The 20,432-nt window shown below is 35.7% G+C and overlaps 1 protein-coding gene across 1 annotated transcript; it reads left to right on the top strand.

The window, feature by feature from the left end:
* Nucleotides 1-7,016: 7,016 nt before the first annotated feature.
* Nucleotides 7,017-8,174, top strand: LOC149203569 (uncharacterized). The gene has a single exon (XM_089400206.1). It carries the CDS (start codon nt 7,159-7,161, stop codon nt 8,158-8,160), a length of 1,002 nt encoding a protein of 333 aa, XP_089256332.1. The 5' UTR covers nt 7,017-7,158; the 3' UTR covers nt 8,161-8,174.
* The last annotated feature ends 12,258 nt before the right edge of the window (nt 8,175-20,432 follow it).

Consider the following 20,432-nt stretch of genomic DNA (forward strand, 5'->3'; position numbering starts at 1 on the left):
GTATAATGATCTCAACAACACACCTTAGAAATAACATGGAAACAATACACCTCAACAAGAATAAAGTAACAACACTACTCAATAATAACAAAAGATAAATCCCACTCAGAGCAAAAAATGAAAAATCTTACTCGACTACAACACACAAGAAGATTTGACAAGCTAGCAATATGTTACTAGAAGCCTTATTTTTTCAAAAGACAAAACAATCAAATGTCAAAGAGATCATATTCACAAGAACCATCTTTTCCCAAGTATGAAAATTTCTTCTACGGATATAGTTTTTTGTGCAAAAAAATTGGCCATAATGTTGTGAACTACAGAGCATATATCAGAAGGAATGAAACAAGAAGTTAAAAAATAAATGAAGTCAGCAACGAATTTTTAAATGCAAGGACAAACATAAGTAAGAACAATAATCCATTTTCCCTACTTTTTGATGTCACTAAATATTGTTGTTGCCACAATTTTAGACATAAATATTACGAATGCAACTCATAAACTTCAAACCATATTCTTAGGACAATCATAGGATAGAGGAATCCATGTTGTGGAAAAATAAAAAGGAAGAGAAGGAAACCAATAAGTGTAGTCTAGTTCTTGATGTTCATTACTAGAACAATTAGCGATATGTGAACAATGGTTACTCCAAACATATGGCTAGAGACAAGAGCAAGTTTCTAACTCTAAATGGAAACAAATTTGGCAATGTCACCTTTGATAATGATGCACTAGGGAAAATAATGGGAAAAGGTAGAGTAAGCTTGAATAATGGCAGAGGCAAAGCACATGATGTATTATTTGTGGTTGAACTAAAACATAAATTGCTGAGTGTGAACCAGATGTGCAATAGAGGACATGGTGTCATCTTTAAGGCTCGGGAATGTGAAATAGAGTCAGCTAAAACATGAAAGATACTAGCCAATGGAATCTAAATAGAAATCATTGTATATGTTTTGAAGGAATATAGTAAAGAATGTCATTCGGGGAAACAAGATGAGTGTTGGTTGTGGCATAGAAGAATAGGGCATTTAAACCTCAACCATATCATTAGACTCAACAAAAAGAGAGCTATAAGAGACCCGCCCAAAATCACAAAGCCATAAAATCATATCTGCAATTCATGTCAAATGGAGAAACATGCTCATGTTTCTTTCAAGATTAAAGATCAACTATCAACTAGCAAGTCTTTTTAGCTAGTACATATGGACCTATGTGGACCTTCTATAACAAAATAACTCGGAGGTGAGTATTACTTCATGTTAGCGATTGACTAATTTTCCAGACTAACAAATGTATTCTTCTTGATATATAGATAAGAAGCATTGAGAAATTCAAGTTATTCAAAGCACTAGCAAAGAACCAAACAGGATATGAGTTAAAGCACATATGATTAGAGAGAGGAGGAGATTTCACATCAAATGAATTTGTAGATTTCTGTCATGAACATAGAATAAGGAGACAATATACTACTGCATACACTCCCAACAAAATGGAGTTGTTGAAAGGAAGAACTGGTTAGTACAACAAATGGTTAGAGCTATGATGCATGAAAGAAACATACCACAGAACTATTGAGCTGAATCTATTCACACAAAAATTCACATACTAAACAAAGCACATCTCAGGCCTAATTATGACAAGACACCCTATAAGTTATGGCGTGGAAAACCAACATCAATAAACACTTGAAAGTGTTCAACATTAAGTGTTATATTAAAAATAATGACGAGAAATTGGGAAAGTTTGATGTTAGGGTAGACGAAGGAATCTTCTTAGGGTACTCTAGAGAAGCAAAGGGTACAAGTGTTATAATAAAATACTACACATGATAGTTGACTACATTATGAAAGTTGATGAGGATCTACCGATCAAAAGAAAGCAGATAGGATTTATCAATCCTTCTAATCAACCAATTATTGAAGAAGAGGAAGAACATGTTGAAGATGTAGAGGAAGCATACACTTAAGATGAAATCGAGTCTCAAGTACAACATTCAAAGAAAATGTTCAGATATTTTGAGAAATAAATAAGGTTATTAGAGGAATGGATGAAAAAGGATACATGTAGTGAGGACTACATACAATTTGTAGGCTTAGCTGATTTTGAGGAGAAACTCAAAGTGCCATACAATAGTGGCATAAATGAGGAGGAAATGCAACAAAGTATCGTTGAGATGAAATATGAAATCAAAATGAAGAATTTTGAAGAAGACAACAATGAATCTGTTGTAGAGCAGTAGTGGAGAAGGCATATAAAGTTCTTAAGCATTTGTTGGAAGATGTATGTCGAAGCAGAGTGGGATAAGATTCGTGATAATCTTATGCAAGAGAAGATCCAACCAGAAATGGATGAGTTGGATATCGAAATAAATGAGCTATGGGAACTTATGAAGACGAATCCCAGAAGAAGATACACTGAAGGAAGCAAACAATCAACAATAACATCTAGTTGAATCTAAAATATTTTAAAGTCAAAATGCATGGAAAACTACAGAACAAGATGTGGGATCCAGGAGGATTGTTACTTCAAAGGCTTATGTCTAGGAGGTCATAAATTTTTCTACTTTGGGAATCATGAGCATTCTTACACCCAAAACTATCAAATCCTTATGGAGACAAAGCTTCAAAGGGGGTTTGACATGGAGAAGGAATTCTAATTCCTTATTATAGATAATTTTAGTTTCTTTAATTATCATAAAAAGCACGAGAGATTTAAGAGTGATTTATGGAGTGATTCTAAGGATAGATTGAGTGATTTTAGGAGTTAGGAAAATATGATTTATGGAGTGATTTTAAAGTCTGGAAAAATCTGTGATGTTTTTAACTTATATCTATTGTAAGCCTATGGACAATAAAAAATAGAGTAAGTGTGAGGAAAAGAGGATGGCCAAATGATAGAGAGAAACAAATATTTCTGAGTAGCATTGTATGTACACATTTGTGAAATGAAATAGAATTTCATGTAATTATGTTCATGAATTACCTTTGTTTGAATATATAAGAATTCTAGTCTTTGTGTAAAATTTAGAATTAACAGAAATTTAGAGTCTATATGCAATATGATGTTAAACTCAAAGAGTTTCAATATATGTGTGGAGTCTGAAACTAATGATAGATTTGTTGATTAATTTGTCATTTTTAAAAGAAATCTAACACAAGGATTAAGACAATTTGAATGAAGCGAACCTAGTGAAGTATTTTGTACATATTGTAGTAGAATTTTGTGAAGAGGATTCAACGCATGTCTAATCATGAATTTAATTTGCAAAAGATTGTCAAAGGATGCATATAGAATGGCGTAGAAGACAATTAACTCTCTCTACCTTATGAGTGACAGATTCTCGCGCCTTACAAACTTAATGCTGGTTTGGAGAAGGTGGATTTTGTAAGTTTATCCTTCGAAGAAACTTCAACAACATTATATTTGAAACTAGAGAATGAAAATGATTTTGATCTCGACTTGAATGTGCTAGAAGGCGAGGTTCGAATTGTTGAAGTGAGCATTGTAAGTGCCAAGCTAGATGCATGTATGAAGGCATGTCATAGTATATTTGCATGAGATGGGAAAACCACGCATTTGGAGTGCATTGGAGTATAGCATATCTTTTAATGGTGGAATTGAACTTGAGTAATGAGCATTGGTGATGGTGAGAAAGTCCAACACAATTTTTTGTGGCAAGCGTGGCCAAAAACTATGTGAATTGGAGTAGTTTGAAGATGTAGGAAAAGTAGGATTTTCTTGCGTTACCAAAAATTTTGGGGGAAATTTCTTAGCCAAAGTGAAAATTAGCATTTTTCTCTAACTTTAATGTTTTTATTAGACTATACCAATGCTTGTGAGTTACTCATGTTGACTTGAATTTATTAGGATGGAGGAGAGGAAGTCACTCATATTAACTTGATTTTATTAAAATGAGTATATTGAAATTATATAAGTGGAGGGAAATAAGTATATTGATTTGACATAAATAAAGTATAGGAGCCAAAAATTTTCAATAAAGAGAAAATTGAGTTTTTTTGGAACTTTAGTATTTTTATTAGACTTAATACTCTAAATATTAGACTTAATACTCCAAAGGGATTTATATTGAAATAGATATATTCATTTCATATAATGGAGGAAAATAAATAATTAAAAATATTGTTTTTTTTTGTTATAAGAATAATTACTAGAGATTTCATTTTCCCCAAAGTATTGTTATTATACTTTAAATATTAAGTTTAATTAACTTATATTTAAGTTTAAATATTACACATTTAATGATTATAAAATTTTATTTCACATTAAAAAAATAAAATGTGCCAAATATTATATATATATAATTTTTTTCAAAGTCTTTTGTTTTAGTTAATTTTAACGAAAATTTGGTAGATATTTTTAGAAACTCAAATTTAAGTTGTTCAAACTGTAGAATTTGAGTGCCTCACTAGTTTTTCACGGTATTGTATCTATTTATGCATTCAAAAATGTATTTTAAACAACAAAAAACCACAAATTTGCTTGAAATTGTATTGTTGGGATTTCACTCAAAAAGACCCTCTTTTTTATTAGTTAGAATATATATATATATATCAATTTGGAAAGTGGAAATACCCTTGGAATTGTAACGTGGAAATTCAAATTTCCATCAAGCCATCAAAATCTCTCAGAGATTAAACCTGACCTAGGCTACACCAACCCTTAACTTGACTAGAACACCAACCCTTAACATAACTTGACTAGATTTTTGCCTAAATTTCGATTCTACACCTTGTGGGTAAATTTCCATCAAAATTAATGCAAAAACATATGAACAAGAAAAATTAAATATGAAAATAAAAAAAATTCTTAATAATTTAAATATAGATCACAAAAATTTAAATATAAAAATAAATATTAAATATTTAAATTTAATTAAATTATATTAAAAATTAAAAATTATATATTTTTAAATTATAAAATTTTATTTATTTAAAATTATAACCATACAGAAGATTCAACATATTAAAATTTAAAAGAATAAAATTTAATGATAAAATTTTACGGTCAAATTTGTTATTTGGAAACTGGAAATCTAAACTGGTAGGAAAAGTAATACAAATTATTACTGGAAATCTAAACTTGTAGGAAAAGTAATACAAATTATTATGGCAAGAAAATATAAATCTTGAAATAAAATAAGATGTTGTTATATTTTCATACACAGTTTTAGTTTAATTTAAATACATTATTAAATTTTTCACGTGTCAAATTTATATATAGTTAAAAAAACAACAATAAGATTTATTTAAAAATTACCTTTCTTTTCAAAAATTTGAAAATGTTTAATAATTAAATAACATTAAATAAAATAATTTTATTTGAAAAAATACAATTATTATAATTTAAAATTATATATATTTTTAATTAATTATACTTGAAATTTTAAAATAAATTAAAAATAAAAAATATATTTAAAAACACAATTATAATAATTTGAAATTATGACTTTTAGATTACAATAATGTATGAGATAAAAAATAAAATAGATAATATTTTTTTTTTTAATTTATAATAATATTTTAAAATAAAATACATAGTTTTAGTTTAATTTAAATATATTATTAATTTTTTCAAGCTGTCAAATTTATATATAGTTAAAAAAACAACAATAAGATTTATTTAAATATTACTTTTCCTTTCAAAAACTTCAAAATTTATAATAATTAAATAACACTAAATAAAATAATTTATTTGAAGAAATACAATTATAATAATTTAAAGTTATATATATATTTTAATTAATTATAATTGAAATTTTAAAATAAATTAAAAATAAAAAATATATTTAAAAACACAATTATGATAATTTGAAATTAAGACTTTTAAATTAAATAAAATAATGTATGAGATAAAAATAAAATAGATAATATTTTTTATTTTTTAAATTTATAATAATATTTTAAAATAAAATTAAAAAATATATCTAATTTATTTTAAATAAAATTAATATAATTATAATAATGTGAAATTATAAATTTTAATTAAGTAATATATTATGCGAGGAAACAAATGATTCATAATTTTTTTTAAAATATATAGTTTATAAAAATAAAGGTTAGATATTTTATCTTTTTAAAATATTATGATTGTTTAAGTATTAAATTTAATTAAATTATATTAAAAATTAAAAACTATATATTTTTATTTATTTAATATTTAAAAATAAAAAAGATTTAATATATTAAAATAAAAAAAAATTAATATATTAAAATTTAAAAGAATAAAAATTTAAATATAAAAGTTCACGTTGAATTTGCGAGGTCGAAATTTAAACTTGCCAGAAAATTAATCTAAATATGCTCGGAAGAAAATCTAAATCTTAAAATAAAAGAAAATCTTAAAATCTAACAAAATAAGCTACCTAATAATAATAATATCTATTCAGCAAATTAAATTGAGAAATACACTGGAAAATATTCCAAAAAATCTAACTAATAATTTACCCAATAATAATATCCACCGATTTTGAATATACAGTGATCCGATGCTTTGTTAAGACATTGAAAGATAAATTTAAAGTCACTTAACACAAACACAACCAGTTCAGGATTACAGAACCATTTTACCAAAAAAAACGAACGCGATAATAATGACCAAAAGTCAAGCGAATACGTCGGAAGTATTACGGTGCGTGTCGGTATACTCGGTAAGTTTCGAAGAAACTGTTGACCCCAGCAAATCGGCAGGAACTTTCGCGCGGTGCAGAACCTTTTGGCGTTTGGGCTCCCTCCCTTTATAGAGCCCCGTGCCTGCTGTAAAATAAAAGAAAATTTAAAAAGCTAAACCTTTCCTTCTCGTGAAACACCACCCCCACACCAAATGGGTCACGCCGAAGGGGCTAACTGCTACCGCACGCCTCCCTCTCAATAAAGTTATCAACAATGATTCCCCGCGCCTTCTCTTCGTCTGTGTGCCCCCACCCACCAATTCCTCCCGAGAAAATATCGCTCCGCGTCTCCAACAGTACTTTCTTGTATACATAAATAGGTGTGTGCAGATAGGCAGAAGCACACAAGTACTTAAAAGGCTCTGTAATTTGAGGTTCTGAAGTTCGTTATGAAAGGCTTTGTAATTTGAGGGTCTGAAGTTTTGTAATCTGAGGCTCTGAAAGGCTCTGTAATCGGAAAGGGAAAAATGGAGGCTCTCACATTATTGCTTCTTTGCGCTGTGGCTGTTATGCCTGCAGCAACGTCTATGAATCACCCACCGTGGAATCATCACCAATCTCTGTATTTGCATGGTAGTGATCACGGCGAGGGCTCCAACATGCCCCTTGGTGGATTCGCTACGCTCCAACGTCACCCTGAGTCTGAACGCATGGCTGAGTCTGAACGCATATCATCATCATCATCAATGGACGCCCACGAGAAAAGGGACCTCCATGCTCTCTTGTCCTTCCGAAACTCCATCACAGCGGATCCATCAGGTGTGCTCTCCAACTGGACGGCACACAACTCGCAGAACATGTGCTCTTGGTATGGCGTTCGCTGTCGGCACAAAACTCGCAGAGTCGTGCACATTGACCTCTCTTGGTATGCATTGCCCACTGGTACCCGATGGTTCTCAGGTACCCTTTCTGTGTCTCTCGGCAATCTGTCTCTGCTGCACACATTAAATGTTTCTGGTCAAGATTTAAAGGGAAGAATTCCTCCCGAGATTGGCCATCTTAAATCATTGCGAGTACTTCACCTCAGCTGGAATGTGCTCATGGGGCCTATTCCAGTCGAATTGGGCTTTCTGCACAAACTCCGCGCGCTCAATCTTTCTGCAAACGCTCTGGAAGGAGGAATTCCACCACAGATTGGCCATCTTAAAGCGTTGCAAGTTCTTGATCTCAGCGAGAATGGGATTGAGGGTTTTATTCCAGTTGAGTTGGGGCAGCTTAAATCGTTGCAAGTTCTTGATCTCAGCAAGAATGGGATTGAGGGTTTTATTCCAGTTGAGTTGGGGCAGCTTAAATCGTTGCAAGAACTTGACCTCAGCGGCAATCAGATGAAGGGTCTTATTCCAGTTGAGTTGGGGCAGCTTAAATCGTTGCAAGTACTTGACCTCAGCCTCAATCAGATCAAGGGTCTTATTCCAGTTGAATTGGGGCAGCTTAAATCGTTGCAAGTACTTGACCTCAGCCGCAATTAGATCAAGGGTTTTATTCCAGTTGAGTTGGGGCAGCTTAAAGCGTTGCGAGTACTTGACGTCCGTCACAATGTACTCAATGGTTCTATTCCGGCTGACTTGGGCCTGCTGCAGAAACTACAGCGCCTGCTTCTGGAAGACAACAAATTTTCAGGCAGTGTACCACATCAGTTAGGTAATTTGACACAACTTACACATCTATCCATTTCTGGGTTGAATATCTATGGTTCTATTCCATCTCAAATACTCAGGCTTCGCCTCTCTTATCTATCTCTTAGCCTTAACCTCACAAGTGAAGCACTTAAAGCAATTACAAACTTGACCACGCTGACCGTCTTAGCACTTTACGAAAGTGGACTCACTCACATCCCTCTAGAAATTGCCAATTTGACCAAATTGACCGCTTTATATCTCCATGGAAATAGACTTGCTTACATTCCTCAATCCATTCCTAGTTTGACTAAGTTAGAAGGGTTAGATCTTTCTTCAAACATGCTTATTAGTAGCATTCCTATAACTCTTACCAATTTAAGGAACCTTTATTTCCTTGACCTCTCAAATAACAATTTGAAAGGCACAATTCCAAGAGCCATAGGAAACAATTTAAGGAACCTTTATTTCCTTGACCTCTCAAATCACAATTTGAAAGGCACAATTCCCAGAGCCATAGGAAAGCTTCATTGGTTGAACTACTTATTCTTGCAATCAAACAAGTTAACTGGGCATATCCCATATAGTATAGGTCAATTAAAAGCTTTGTGGGTACTAAACCTATATAATAACAGTATCTCAGGTAGTATTCCTGAGAGTATTAATGGTTTGATTTCATTAGACACATTAGCTTTATCAGAAAACAACTTGGAGGGACCGATTCCTAATGGCATTGGCAATTGTACTAGGATGCAAGTATTCTCCGCTCACTCTAATAACTTCACTGGGACATTGCCTGCATCTTTGGCCAATTGTACGCAGCGTTGGCTCCTGGATTTAACGAAAAATGGATTGACGGGGGAGCTTCCTCAATACTTCACATCTTTTCAACACTTGGAAGCTTTAATCCTTGGTTATAATAATCTGCATGGTTGTATTCCTCAACACATCACAAATCTTACTAGGTTGCATGTGTTGGATTTATCCAACAACAAATTCAGTGGAAGTATACCAACACATCTCGAGAAGCTGTCTGGATTTGTGAATGTGTCAAATAATATTGGAATATATTGGGAAACTATTATTGACATCAAAGGAATTGAGTATAATATGTCATATCTATTGCCTACAAACACTATATTTGATTTGTCTTGTAATAATCTTACAGGACAAATCCCTGCAAATATAGGAAACATGAGTAGCTTACGCCTACTAAATTTATCAGGAAATCAATTGGAAGGACAGATTCTTGCATCTCTCAGCAAGATACCTTCTTTGGAGCAATTGGACTTGTCAAAAAATAATTTGAGTGGACTTATTCCTGAAGTTCTCTCTAAGTTATCAATGTTGGCTTCTTTTAATGTTTCATATAACCACCTTTGTGGCCCAATTCCGACAGGGACACAATTTTCCACTTTCAATGTAACATCTTTTGACAAGAATGAATGCTTATGTGGGCTTCCTCTACCAACATGTAAGCAAAATGATAAGCCAAAGAGAACAATCGTTGGAGGCAATAGCAATAATAGTAATGCTAAAAGGGGATTGTTGAGCTATGCCAATGAAAAAGTGTCCTTGTTAGCATTGTCATTGGGATTAGGGATCGGATTTGGTGGAGTCGTTGCTATGTTCATCATTTGGGACAAAGCAAGATGTTGGGTAATGGGCATGTCCTCCAACACACCAAAGCCATTTTATGGAGTTTACCGATTCCCAAAATAGGTCACAAGGCTTTGTCCATATAACTCAATGTAATATTGTATGTCTTATTACTATTGTATGAGTTCTTTTTTCCCAAAATTTGAAATACATGTTTTTTTGGAGTTTACAGATTCCTAAAATAAATCACAAGAGCCTGTCAAATGCCTCAATATATTAGTGTATTTCTTATCACTCATCTTACTGATGTCCATCACGATGCAGAATGAGCAGCGCTTTGAATCAACATCTGGTAATGTTTACCATCAGCAATGTTATAGCTAATGACAGTGCACATATCAAGAAGCTTCACAATGTCTTTCAAGGCGTCATTAACCCACTTGGAGTTGCCCATAACTCAAAAAAACGTCTGAGTATCCATCTATCATAACACTTTGCAGCGAATATTCATATCAAACAATACAATCCAAGTAACGAATATTCATATCAAAAAACTGTCAATCAATGTAACGAGATCGACAAATCTATAAATAATGATTTTGTTTCTATTAAAATGTTACCAAATATATTTGTGATAAATAAGCATGGCTTTGATCCGTTGAATATTTATGGAAAATTCATTTCTGAAGAAGGGATTGATGTTGTCAAAGATGCATTGAAAAACGTGGCAGTTGGTGTCTCGTCTAGTCTGGTTTTGGGTGAGAATTGGGTGTTGTTATTGTCACGAGGAAGGGGAGCAATGTAGGATGCTCCAAAACATTCCCTTAGCAAGCCGATATTCTTGATTTGAGAATGATGAAGCTCGGTTAAAATAATAAGTTCTTTGAATTCTCAAAAAAGTTTGCAGAAGATATACCATTTCTGAAATTAAAAAAAAATCAGTGTATTTTTATTTGTTCATTTAAAAAAGTTCCTTATGTCCACGATAAATCAAGGCCAATTTTAAAGTTTTTTGATACGAAATTATGTCATTTGCAGAAGAATAACTCTGGGTCAGAAAGACTAAATAATTTTGAAAATGTAGATGTGTTTATAAGGGACACTTAGCACAACATCCGAAATGGCAGTTCATGACCACTATTCATCTGTAGTGAGGATGGATAGATGCAACTTTTCTGTTCATTGCAGTGGTGAAATATTAATTTTATTTTAATTAATATTCACTAATTTATTATTTGGTGAAATATATGTTTTATTTTAATTAATATATAATAAACTTGATATGGATTACAGAAGCCTCAATTCAATAATATATAGTAATTGGTTACATGGTGTGAAATATCGCCAAATATTTGTTTATTTGAATTAAAATTCACTATTTTTCTGTGATTTTGTTTTTCAATATGATCTTTTCCAAATCTTTTATTCCTTCCATACACCTTTGCAACTTTAGAATCTATTAATAGTTTTATAAATACGAAACATCCTGAAACACATATATAAATTTTTTATAAATATTAAAAATTCTAAAAACTTAAAAACATTTTATATTTTTTATAATATTTATTTTTTTATTATTATTTAAATAACAATGAAGTTCATTCCATGGCAACTTATAAAACCTTTATTCATGACATTTCTCTATATCATATTTCATAATAACAACACCAAAATATAAATGGAAAATTTTAAGTTATCAAATATTAATTTCATTTTTTATTTATTGACTTTTTTTTTTTTTAAATTTATTATTTTTAATCAATCATAAAATTTGTTCTAAATAATTATAAATATTAATAAAATATATTTAAATATAAATATAAATAGAGAGTTTATATAATAAAAAATTTAAATATAAATATGGTTCAAAAAGTATATACATTATTATAAATTAGAAATTAGATACTATTTAAGAATGATTTTTATAAATATATAATTAAAAATGATGAATTTGGGTGGAGAATTAAAGGTTGGAATTAACACTTTACATTTTGAAATGCATATTTTGACTTTTACCCTATTAAATGGGTCGGCAATAATATATGAAATTGTGCATTTTGAAATACATGTTTTATTCCCCACCTTAATGATATATAATCAAATCTGGTGAGAATTAGGATGTATGGTGATATTGTGCATTGGAAACCATTCATATTAAAATGCATAGATCCATTACCTCATCCACCATAATACATAATTACGATGAACATAGGGTGGGGATGAAACGTTGTGTTTTAAAATGCATAGTTTTTGTCACGATCTCATAAACTTAAAAATGCAAAATAAAAAAATTTTGTAAGGTGGTCAATTCATCACTTTCCTTCACCCTAACTAAGTAGGTTGACCATTAACTTACCCTCTGCTAGGTCTCTTCCACATTTACCTATATGTATAAACATAATCACACTGGCCCACCCCAGCTAATACGCCTGCACTCTGTGAATACATATGTCAATAATATATATATATAACACCCTGACATAACTTAGGCCTTTAAACATGGTTTTATGCCTTCAAATATTTGAGAATGGAACTTTATTGCATTGGAGTACTGACTGTCATGACCGGCTTGACGTGGACGTGGTGAGCCAGGTGGTGAGCGAGTGGTAACCCAGCTCACCTTCTTCAGTGGCCAGATGGCTCCAATTCACGTGATGGCATGTGACTTGCGGTGGGCTGACCCACACTGGGTTTCGCGCCATGACCTCCCGCCTAAATCTACGATGGAGATCTATCAACCTCATCGAACGGCTCCGGTTAATCTAGGGTTTGGCATTCAATATTTATTCACCGGGTTCGTCGGACTGGGTTCATTTGCAACCCACCGCAGCAGCCGAGCTCTCACGCCACTTCTACAGACTTCTCTGCAACTACTCCGGTGCCTATCTCACAGCTTAGGTAAGGATGGCTCTATTGAATCTATGATCATGTTACAGTTAACTTTCAGGCATGTTTTGCTCTCTGAGTAGTCTATATTCTGACTGTGGCCGAATGCCCCTCATGAGGGTTATGTACAGGCCATCCACAGCTTCTCCTACCGCGTGCAGAAGGATTTGGGCGTTTAGTGAAATTTACAGGTATGCCGATACTGGCTCCTCATTGGTTAATAGCTTATTGATATACTGTATGCAATGACTTCTAGCTGAGACATAGTTTATGGTTTGCTTACCTGTCTCAGGTCCGATTAATTTGTCTCAAACCCTGGTTACGCTTATACAGGCGACCTCTCCATGCCGGCCTGTCTCACGTGAGCCCTTAGGGTTTAGATAGGTATTACTTGTGGCTTTCACGCCATTTACTATATTTCTGTATATTTGATTTGGACTTGGTCCTCAGGCTTTAAGAAGTCACCGAATGTATATTTTAGAACAGTTCTCATGAAGTTTAACGTATCTGTGAACAACTTTGTTTAGTTTCCTTTATTCCGTGGTTTACCACTGACTTCTATGCCGGACTTCTCACAGCTATGACAATGTTATACAGTTTCTTAATGGATATTTGCTTCCGGTTTTCAGATTATGACAATAGTTCCAAATGGTTATATTACTCTCACATAGTCTGTTCATATGGTTGATTCACGTACTGGGTGTTCTTTTATATGTTTATATTTCTGTCTATTTAATAGATCCGTGGATTTAAAGAGTTTACTTCAGTGCATATTCATACAGTAGTAATATTGGGGTTTCTACATGTATTCAGTTCATACAGACGGTACGCATCTCATGTAAATATATATGTAAGGCGGCACTGAGATAATCCTGCGCTCGGGTGATGAGCGTAGCGTTTACCTCTTCCGCGACAGTCGTTTACAATGACCTTAATGCCAGTATTACTGTATGTTTAATTTTTGCAGCTCATAAATTTGATATTGTTGACTTATCTTGTAATGAGGGATTTGTTACCGGTTTTGTTAAGCGTAGCTACTACCGGGTCCTTCATTTAGAAATAGAATTTCTACTCGGGTCTGCTAATACATCTTGTTTATTATAACCCTTATTCGGTCTGTCGGCATGATTTCACTTGTTATAACCCTCTTCCGAGTCTGTTAATATGACTAATTTTGTTATAAACCCTCTCTCGGGTCTGTCAATATGATTTAGCTTGCTTTGTGTTCTTTTACTGTACACTGCTATTTTAAGATTCTGCTCCGTAATAAGGTTTCACTACACAGCATTACGTTTGTATAATGGTTCATGTTTATACAACAGGGTGTTTATGCCATGCCGCCTGGCATATATTTATATGTATACAGCATGTTGTTTTCGGCCATTGAAATATATGTTTGCAGCATTTCGTTTCGGCCTTTTTATATATATAATCACAGCATTTCGTTTCGGCCTTCTTATATATATTTGCAGCACTATTTAATAGTTTCCCTACACAGTCACGCTCACTTTCATTATCTTTGGTTTATGTAACGTCACTATTTACATGCGAGCACTAATTCTGTGCTAACTAACTGTATTATCTAACTTGGGTTCTCACCAAGCATTTCTAGACCTTTCCTTGGTTCTGTTTACTTCTGTTCTCTAATTTACCTCACTGACATTGATACAGTTCCATACCTTTTCATTCACTCTAAGAACTAACTCTGTTCTGAGCGTATGATGACGACTGCACAACTCTAAGTTATTAATACAGTGTCCATAGGTGACCATAGTCTCACATTAACATGCATAAATATTTCAAGAACTGTATTCATTCATTCAGATTGACATACTACAGTAACTAAAGACAGTAAGACAAGTTCTGTGTCCTGTCTGTCTCCTTCTGTACCTGCTCTTTATTTACTAACTAGATCAGAGATTGCATACCTGGTTATTCCCGCTATGATGTCCTTATTTGCAGAAGTCACCTGCAATGGTTTGCTCTTATCCTCCCAACCTTGAGATCCACTTCGTTGGATTCTCCCCCCGAGCCGTCTTGCAGGCCTGCAGCCCTCAACAAGACTCTTGCACCTCTGTGCTAGGTTATCTGGTCATTACCAGACTTAACCTCTTTTCTTACTCTGCTCTCTCATGGAATTTCTCCCTCTGCTTGTTCCTCAACAACCCAGAGACTTTTCCTTCCCAGGACTTTTCCTTGGGTGAGAAGCAGTTGCATCAGTTTCATAACTGATTCACTAAAAATAGAAATCCTCCTTCAGGAGGCTGCCAGCATTTCCAAGAACATATCCATGTAAAAATAATTCAATAATTAACTTTCTTTATTAATAATGTTATTCAAAACCATGAGTAACCACTCAACACTTTTACCACAGTAATTATCCAGATTTACAAGTTACCGGGGTCATTACATCTCCCCCCCCTAAGATTGGACATCGTCCCGATGTCTACTCTCATTAAATAAATGTGGGTAAGTTTTTCTAATGAGTTCCTCGTCTTCCCATGTAGCCTCCTCAGGCCCATAGTGCTGCCACAACACTCTAACTTGGGTAATAACCCGTTTCCGCAGCCGCACTTCTCTCCGGTCGAGAATGCTCTGTGGTTCGACCAGGACCTCGCCTTCCGGTTCGACCTGCAAACCACCAATACCTTAAATTAGTTTTTTACAAAATATAGCTGCTTAATAACACAACCGGATTAATTCTTACCCGCACATCTTGCCATCGAATAACATGTTTAGAGTCATATACATATTTCTTTAGGACAGACACGTGGAACACATTGTGAATCCTGATGTGACTTGGCATGGCAAGCTGGTAGGCCACTGGCCCCACTCTAGCCAAGATCTGAAAAGGTCCAAAGTATCGTGGAGCCAGCTTGGCGCACCCACTCCACTGCAGAGTGCTCCTCCTAGTTTGGATCCTCACAAACACATGATCACCAATCTTATATTCTGTGAATCTTCTTTTTCTGTCCGCAAAACTTTTCTGCCGGTCTTGGGCAGCTTTTAGATTAGCACGCACTCTTTTCACCAAGTCTTCCATTTCTTTAAGCATTTCTGGTCCCAAACTCAACTTGTCCTCAGGTCCACCCCAACTTGAGGGTGTGCGACATTTTCGTCCATATAGGACTTCAAAGGGACTTAGCTGAGTCGAAGTGTGATACCCATTATTATACGCAAATTCGACCAGATGTAAATACTCTTCCCATTGTCCTGGTTTCAACATTACATACGCCCGCAACATGTCTTCCAACACCTGATTAACTCGCTCAGTTTGGCCATCGGTCTGTGGGTGATAGGCCGTGCTAAAATTCAACTGAGTCCCCAGTTCAGCGAACAATGTTCTCCAAAAAATGGAAGTAAACTTCACATCGCGGTCTGATATAATTACCTTTGGCAATCCATGCAATCGAAAGATATTTTGCATAAAAAGGTGAGCGATTTGCACCGCCTTGTAAGTGGACTGCACAGGAACAAAGTGCGCTGCTTTACTCAATTTATCAACCACTACCATGATAGAGTCGTTACCTTTCTTTGTTCGGGGCAACCCAGTTATGAAATCCATGGAAATGGTTTCCCATTTCCACTCCGGAATAGGCAAAGGCTGTAGCAGTCCAGCGGGATGCTGATGTTCTGCCTTTATTTGCTGGCATTCCAAACACCGTGCCAAGTACTCAACCACTTGTTTCTTCATTCCTGGCCAATAGTATTCCTTCTTAAGCGCATTGATCATCTTCTGGTACCCCGGATGACCAGTGTAGTGGCTGATGTGAAACTCATCCAAAATCAGCCTCCTAAGGTCATTTGAATCAGGTACAAATATTTTCTTATTAAAACACAACATTCCAGCACTGTTTAGTGTGTATCCTTGCTGTAATCTTTCCTTAACAGATTGCTGTACTTGCTGTTTTAAGTGCTGGTATTCAGAATCAAGACTAGCTGCTGTTTTTATTTGCTCAATTAGTGAATTCTGCCATTTGCTGACGGAAAGTTCACATAAACAGTGAACCTTCCGACTTAATGCATCCGCCACTCGGTTTTCCTTGCCCTTTAAATGCTTTATGTCGAAATCATACCCACTTAGGAAATCTGCCCAACGTCCTTGTCTTGCATTCAAGGTAGGTTGGCTGAAATAGTGTGTCAAACTGTGATGATCTGTTAACAGCAGAAATTTCCTCCCTAGGAGGTAGTGCCGCCACATTTTCAGCGCATGAATGACAGCTGTTAATTCCAGATCGTAAGCAGAGTATCTCTGCTCATGCTCCTTTAGCTTCCTTGATTCATATGCTATTACCTTTCCTTCCTGCATTAATACTCCTCCCACACCCTCCTTGCTTGCATCGGTGCATACCACATAATCCTTATTAGGATCAGCTATACTCAAAACAGGTGCAGTGGTAAGTAAGTGCTTCAGACGGTCAAAACTCTGTTGACATTCTGATGTCCACTTAAATACTTTCCCCTTTTTCTGTAGGGAGGTAATAGGATAGGCTATCCTAGAGAAACCTTCCACAAACCTCCGGTAATAGCTAGCTAATCCCATAAAGGATCTGATATCAGCAACATCCTTGGGTATGGGCCATTCCATAATGGTTTTTATCTTTTCCGGGTCTACAACAATTCCTTCTTTAGTAATCACGTGTCCCAAGTACTGAATCTCCTCCTTGAAGAAATCGCATTTGCTGAACTTAGCGTATAGCTGATGTTCTCGAAGGGTCTGCAACACCAACCTAAGGTGCTCTTCGTGTTCCTGCTGGGAGCGAGAGTATATCAGAATATCGTCAATAAATATCAGCACAAATTTGTCTAAAAACCGATGAAACATGCTGTTCATCATACACATGAAGGTGGCAGGTGCATTGGTCAAACCAAAAGGTAGCACTACAAATTCGTAGTGCCCATAGCGTGTCCGGAAGGCAGTTTTGGCAATGTCCTCATCTTTAATTCTGATCTGATGATAACCAGATCGCAGGTCAATCTTGGAAAACACTTTTGCCCCTTTCACTTGATCAAAGAGTTCATCTATCCTGGGTAAGGGATACTTGTTTTTGACCGTGAGCTTATTCAGCTGTCGATAATCTATGCACATGCGAAGGGTCCCATCCTTCTTCTTCACAAATAATACTGGAGCTCCCCAGGGTGATACACTGGGACGTATATACTGTTTATCCAACAGCTCTTGAAGCTGCATTTTCAACTCTGTTAACTCTGGTACGCTCATTCGGTAGGGTGCCCGCGATACTGGTGCTGCTCCCGGTATTAGCTCTATAGTGAAGTCTATGTCCCTCTTTGGAGGCAGTCCCGGTACCTCTTCAGGAAAAACATCTGTAAATTCCTGTACCACTGGAATATTGCCTAATGCGGACATCTTATCTTTCTGGTTCGCATAACCAACTTGTATGGCATAGATCTGACATTTCTTTCTCATACATTTAGCTAACTGAGTCGCAGTGATAGGTCGAATCTGGACAGGATGTCTAATTCCCTGCATTTCCTGCTGCTGCCCCAAATCATCCTTGTAGTATATGGTCTTGGTTTTGCAATTCACCAATGACCAGTGCTTTTCCAGCCAATCCATACCAATAAGAATGTCATAAGAACCTAATGGTAGTACATTCAGGTCTGCTGTTACGGGTTGTCCAGCTATACTGAAAGAACAGTTATTAACTTTAGCTAAAACCCGTCTTTTGGCCCCCGTAGCTAACTGGACCAACCATGGGTTTTTGAACTTTTCCGGTGATAGCTTACAATGTTCCACTACTTTTGGACTAACATAACTTAAAGTAGCTCCTGGATCAATAAGTACAGCTACAGACAGGTTTGAAATCTTACCTTCGAATTCCACCATGGAGGGTTGATATTCCGCTTGCCGGTCCTCTAGGGCTGCATTAATTCTTGGTACGCTGCGCGCCACATCCCCAACAGTTGAGGCTTCATGGATTTGAGATATTTGATCAGCTCCTTTACGCTGTGGACAATTCTTAACGTAATGCGGTCCTCCACACCCCCAGCACTGAACTGGAGGTCTGGTTCCCTCAATCTCTGATCTGGCAGGTGGTTCGCTGATCCTACTCTCGCTTGGCTTAGTCCGGAAGGTACCTTTATTGGTGTTTCTGTTAAACTGCCCCTTTCCAGCACTTTTACCGCCATTTCCACGGCTGCCTTTGTTATTTCCAGCAACTCTGTTGCCTTTTCTTTCAGTCCGTCTTTTGTTTGAAACGTCTCCTTTTTGTTTGTTCTGCTGGTAACAAATTCTAGCCTTACGAATTGCCTCATCCATGGTTCGGGGATTGTCAAACTCAATCCGTTCCCTTATATAAGCCGGTAGGCTGCTCACGAACCTCTGAACCTTAGCCTTCTCCTCCTTGATGTATGGCACATAGCGAAGCAGGGAAGTGAAGCGATTTATGAATTCATCCATGGACTGTTGTCCCAGTCGCAAGTCATGGAATTCCCGTGCCTTCTCATCGTAGAAGCGCTCAGTTAAATACCTCTCCTTAAAGTATTTCTGAAATTTTTCCCAGGTTATGCTTTGCTCACTTACTCCCTTCACAATTTTAATTTCTTCCCACCACAAGGTAGCTTTGCCTTGTAGCTGGAAAATGGCCAGCCGCGCCTTCAGATTTTGGTCATATTCGTATAGTTGAAAATACTTATTAATATTAATTAACCAAGCCTCCGCTGCTTCTTCCTGTTCTCCATCGAACAGTGGAGGTTTGATTTTCCGGAATTCTCCCTGTAATTCCATTTTCTGCCTCTTTGAGGTTTGCTGTTCTTGTACATTATCAGAATGATCTTCCTGTTCATCTGAACCCTCAGGTGCATAATCACGTTCTTCAGTTCCCCTTTGCTGTTCTGCACTGGGGTTGGCTAAGGGTGGATTTTGTTTATCTGACAGGCTTTTCAATATCCTTTCTTGCTCCATGGTCAATCGCGCATTATCCTCTCGCAGACGGGCCATCTCACTTTTCAACTCTTGCACAGTTTGCAGTATTGCCAGATTGGTGCTGCGTGTCTCAGCACCAAGCTGTACCCACAGCTCAGCATTTTCTTGAGGGATGCCACCAGCTCCCGGCATTTCCTCCATCTTGCTTATTAACTGTTAGCAGCTGGCTGTCTCTGTATGAATCTCCTAATTGGTACACAAGAAAATCAGTTAGATGTATTGTCTTTTCTCATATATACATTAGGTAATCTTTGCTGTTCCAGAGGCCACAGTTTTGAAACCTCGGCTCTGATACCACATTGTCACGATCTCATAAACTTAATCTCATAAACTTAAAAATGCAAAATAAAATTTTTTTGTAAGGTGGTCAATTCATCACTTTCCTTCACCCTAACTAAGTAGGTTGACCATTAACTTACCCTCCGCCAGGTCTCTTCCACATTTACCTATATGTATAAACACAATCACACTGGCCCACCCCAACTAATATGCCTGCACTCTGTGAATACATATGTCAATAATATATATATATATATATAACACCCTGACATAACTTAGGCCTTTAAACATGGTTTTATGCCTTCGAATATTTGAGAATGGAACTTTAATGCATTGGAGTACTGACTGTCATGACCGGCTTGACGTGGACGTGGTGAGCCAGGTGGTGAGCAAGCGGTAACCCAGCTCACCTTCT

Source organism: Pinus tabuliformis, chromosome 2_1, assembly GCF_031772625.1.
Source record: "Pinus tabuliformis cultivar Carrire ecotype Pingquan chromosome 2_1, CPIR1, whole genome shotgun sequence".
Classification (NCBI taxonomy): domain Eukaryota; kingdom Viridiplantae; phylum Streptophyta; class Pinopsida; order Pinales; family Pinaceae; genus Pinus; species Pinus tabuliformis.